We start from the raw sequence: 4,569 nt of genomic DNA, 5'->3' as shown, positions 1-4,569 counted from the left end.
CAATGCAACAATGACAATGAAAAATCATAATTGAAATTTTAATATTATGCACAGGCTCTTTGGTAACAGAAAAACTTTTCCATAAACCAAGGCTCAAGTGAGACCAGACTTATTAAATTGTTCTTGACTAGAAATAGAGGATATATGAGCACAAATTTTAAAACAAAACTGATAATTCAATCTATAAGTAAAACGAACTCAACAACATTTATGTCTTATCCGCCACCATAAAACCCCCCCCCCCCCCCCCCCCACAATGTCAAACATAGTAACATCAAAAGATAACAATAGAGGAAAAGGCTAGAAGGGAATAAGGACCATATGAAGAACAACCTAAATTTACAATTTTAAGGCATAAAAAGTTAAATAACCCCTCTAATTCAGGAAGTCCAATTACCACAGTTCTTTCCCTGCTTAAGTTCAAATCATAGAACCCAAAATTGAAAAAAAAATAAAAATAAAAAAAAGGACAGGGAAATGTCAGAAGGGTTCTCAAAAATCTCACTTGCCCCCCAAAGTTGGAAATTGCCCAGGATCCTCAATTGATGGAGCAGACACATGGCTGGTTGCATTTCCACTATAACCTCCTCTAGAACCACGGCCACGTCCGCGGCCACGTCCACCCGGGTAAGAGTACCTTTCCCCTTCAGCAGGCTTCAGAAAATCATTAATACTGACAGCCTGAGAATATGAAGTCCAATAAATGAAACGAACTAGTTAGGAGAAAAAGCAAGCAAATAAGCAAAGAAAATGATGGATAATAGTCTTAACAGAGCCAATCTCAACACAGAATATATTTAGGTGAATGGATAAAACGAGAGAAAATGATAAGAATTTCTTCTAGTGACATCAGAACCAACTCCAGAGTGAAGTGATTATCAAGGAATATAGTAAACACATATCGCGCATAAAGCTAGCAAGAAAAACAATAAAAGTAAAAGCAGTGGTACAAATAAACAAATTATCATCTAAAAACAAAAACATGACGCGGTCATGTAATTATAACATTTGGATTTAGAAAAACAAAACAATTGATATGTGGGTAATGGTATAAGAACCTGTTCACTATAAACAACTGTCTAAAACTGCCACAACAATAACACAAGAAAAAGCAATATGGATCATGGATATCAGCAAGTAGGAAAAAGACAGAACATGATGTCCATGTCAAGGCACTTATAAAATAGATAGGAAAACTACGGTTTGCTTAAAGAATAGAAAAGTTAATAAACCAATTTTAATGTTTCACAATAACTGCAACATGTTTTTCCTCACTTTTTATAATCAACTATTGTGGCATCTTCCAAATACTGTTAAATCGCCAAAATAAGTTCATAAAGATATTACACCTCAAATTTGATGATTTGGAATGAAAAAGTTATGAAAATGCTGTTCATTAGGCAACCAAAACTGGTAAAGTTAGACTAGAAGCAACTGATAACCTTTCAAACGGTAAGTATTGGAGGCAGGTAATTTAGATAGTTGAGCAGAAGAAAATGATCCCTGATGGAGCTTAATGCAAACTAATAAAAAAGACAAACAAATGCCACTAAATCACACCTTCTTGGATTTCTCCTCCTTCTCAAAAGCATCTTTGCGCTTATCCTTATCAGATCCCTGGAAAGGAAATAAAAGTGTCAAAAGATATCTTTAAGCATCACTAATATAATATATAATATGAACCACAAATTCAAAAAGAAGAGGGGCAAAAAACCATCACCAATTTAATGAAGATATCAACATTTTCTTTCTTGTTTGATAGTGGCTGCATGGATTCAAACTCCTTAATATCTACTTTTCTCTCTTCAGTCTTGAGTGCCTGTAGGGCCTTCCTTTTCTCTTCCATCAGTTTCTCATATTCTTCCAGTGTCATCTCCTGTCACACAATATAAACAGTGTTTAACAATGGATGAACAACAGCCAATAGAATTTAAATTTCAAATATAACACTAAAATCAGAAAGCATATGAGCAAGAAAAATAAATGCACCCAAGTACCAAGTCCTAACACTTGCAAACGCATCAAAAGGTAAGCCAACATTGGATGGAAACATTAATTCATAATCAAGAAAAAGAAACAGAGTGAGACATCCTTTTAAGAAAATAAAGCAACCCATACAATTAGTGAGATTCACTTAACAGACAAACCAAGCCAAATTTGAATGATTTATCATTCATTCCTAAGACACATATCTTCAGGTTGTCTCCTGATTATGAAAAGCAGAAAATTTAGAAGATGCAGCAGCAGATTCAGAATAAATGGAGAAAGCTTTAATTGAGCTGGCCATTCACCTTATCCTCGGGCTCCTTTTCTTCAGTTTCATTAGCAGGACTTTCCTTGTTTCCATCTGCTGCATCTTTCTCGTCTGCAGGCTTCTCATCACCCAAATTCTTCTCAGTTTCATTCGCCACTTCATCAGTCACCCTAAGGAAATTCAATATCAAAAGAAAAGGAAAGAACATATAAACAACTACGAATCAAAAGCAAGAAAATCTTCTACTGAAATCATGCTCTGTTTATTATTATTAAAATCATGACAACCAAATTTCTTACTGAGCAATTTCATCAGACTGAGTTCCCCAGTTCCCTCGTCCAGAGCCTTCACGTTTGACTTCATTTCTGTAAATAGAACAATTGATGTAAATATTGATAGAAACAAAGGTTGAAGAAATTATTAGTTATAATTTAGTAAGAGTTTTACCCTCGTCCAGTCCCACTCCGGCGTTCAAATGTTCTTCGTGGGCGACCTTCTTCATCAACTTCACCATTGCTGAAGCCTCCACGACGACCGCCACGATAAGGCCCACGAGGTCCACCATAACCGCGTCTTTCTGAGGATTTCCCAGCATCTCCTTCTTCAAATGCACCTTGATTAGGAGGGGCTCCACTTGCAGGGAATGAGTTCTCGTCACTGGAAAAGTCACGACCAAAGCCACTGCCACCTCTACCACGCCCAAAACCACGTCCACCTCCTCGGCCACCACCACGACCGCCACGAGAAGTTTCATTTTTCGCATCCCGCACTATCAATACAACAATAAAATATAAACGGATGAGAAAAACATCGCAAGGATCATCATGAATACAGTAGCCATTCAGGAATCAAGATAGTAGAGAAAAAATAATGACATATTTACTCAACTGACACAAAAAGAATAATAGACTAATAAAGTCATCAGAAACAAATCGACTTTCAATTCTGGTGATACCTTCCACACTGCAAACAATAACAAGAGACGGATAGGAATATAAATAATTGAAGGGATGCATTTGAACAAATTTCTTACTGAAGCATACGTTTGAACTGCAACTTATTAAAGTCCTTCACAGCTTTCAGTAAGAAAATCCAACGCATGATACAACAAAGAATCCACAAGCTTACAGGCAAACTTAGACAAGACCGTTTATCACTATAAAAAAACAAATTGCATTTAGTTCCTTTTGAGACTAAAGTCAAACACTAACATTGTATGCATCAAAACACACAGAAGATAATCAAAGTATGTTCAAAATTCAACCGCATATGTAGATTCCCAATAATCCCTAATACACTACCATTAAGAATTACTCATACACTATAAAAAAAGCAATAACTCGTTAAACACATTAGTTAGTATATCTAAAAAAGTCCAAAACAACACACCAGCATCAAGTGAACACATGTCAACAGTAATAAACAAAAACAACAAGAATCCAAAACCAGACAAATCCAATTTTAAAACCCATAAACAAAAAGCCACAATTTTTATGACCCAAAACACACACACACACACACAAACAAAACTTCTCCAAATGAGAATCTGACCAGCCTGAGACGGAGGAGCCGGCTTCGATGGCAACTGAGCCGGTTTGTTCTGCTGAACCGGACCGGCACGTGTTCCCGGTTTACCCTGCTCCTGACCCTTCTTCGGCACCGCCGCTGCCGCCGCCGCCGCAGCCTTCAGCTGCTCAGCCGCGATCAACTGCGACGGATCCTCAACATCATCGCCCAACAAATCAAAAGGGTTCATCGTCGCCATTTCCAAACACAACCACCGACACAAAACCTCAACCAAACCACTCGTTCCTCTTCTTAACAGACACACAAAAAACCTTAACTCCACAACGACTCCATCGTGTCAAATAAAAAACAAACAAGACAGAGAATCGCACGAACGAAGAGAACGAAAACGATGAAGGGTAAGTAAGTGAAGAAGAAGAGTGAAAGGAAAAACCCTAGCCGCAATAGGAGAGAGAAAAGAGAATAGACAGAACAATCTCAACCTAATCTCCAAATATGTTTATTTATTTGTGTTTTTTGTTTCTGGGACTTTCTTGGTATAGTAGTGTGTTGTTTGTTTGCTCACATAGATAGAAGTTCGTGAAATGCGGCCTATGCAATTATTTTATTATTATTTTCTTCTTATTTTGTTCAACATTAGTCTCTTTTGTTTACTCAATATTACACTAGGGTTTTAAGGAGATGGATTTTCTATTTTTTTAAATGTGATCACGTTATGTAATATATCTTAATGATCATTGATTAAAATGATACTTTTTTTATTTTATAAATTTTTTCAAAGCTTATTT

General features: G+C 36.6%; 1 protein-coding gene across 1 annotated transcript; it reads right to left on the bottom strand.

The window, feature by feature from the left end:
- Positions 1-322: 322 nt before the first annotated feature.
- Positions 323-4,313, bottom strand: LOC133316535 (RGG repeats nuclear RNA binding protein A-like). Its single transcript, XM_061518287.1, has 7 exons — positions 3,806-4,313; positions 2,702-3,023; positions 2,554-2,619; positions 2,292-2,424; positions 1,721-1,876; positions 1,561-1,617; positions 323-681 (listed from the first exon to the last, which is right to left on the bottom strand). Exons 1-7 carry the CDS (start codon positions 4,017-4,019, stop codon positions 502-504), a joined length of 1,128 nt encoding a protein of 375 aa, XP_061374271.1. The 5' UTR covers positions 4,020-4,313; the 3' UTR covers positions 323-501.
- Between the last annotated feature and the right edge of the window lie 256 nt (positions 4,314-4,569).

This window comes from Gastrolobium bilobum, unplaced genomic scaffold, assembly GCF_033153095.1.
Source record: "Gastrolobium bilobum isolate Gb01-03AN ecotype WA unplaced genomic scaffold, APGP_CSIRO_Gbil_v1 utg2361, whole genome shotgun sequence".
Classification (NCBI taxonomy): Eukaryota; Viridiplantae; Streptophyta; class Magnoliopsida; order Fabales; family Fabaceae; genus Gastrolobium; species Gastrolobium bilobum.
Note: the sequence above shows the minus strand (reverse complement) of the source record. Positions and strands in the feature narration are given on the sequence as shown.

Coding starts and splice junctions, on each gene's coding strand:
- LOC133316535 (XM_061518287.1), bottom strand. CDS start 4,019: ATGGCGACGATGAACCCTTTTGATTTGTTGGGCGATGATGTTGAGGAT. Junction 3,024..3,805: donor GGCTCCTCCGTCTCAGGCTG/GTCAGATTCTCA, acceptor TTGTATTGATAG/TGCGGGATGCGAAAAATGAA. Junction 1,618..1,720: donor TTGATATCTTCATTAAATTG/GTGATGGTTTTT, acceptor TTTCCTTTCCAG/GGATCTGATAAGGATAAGCG.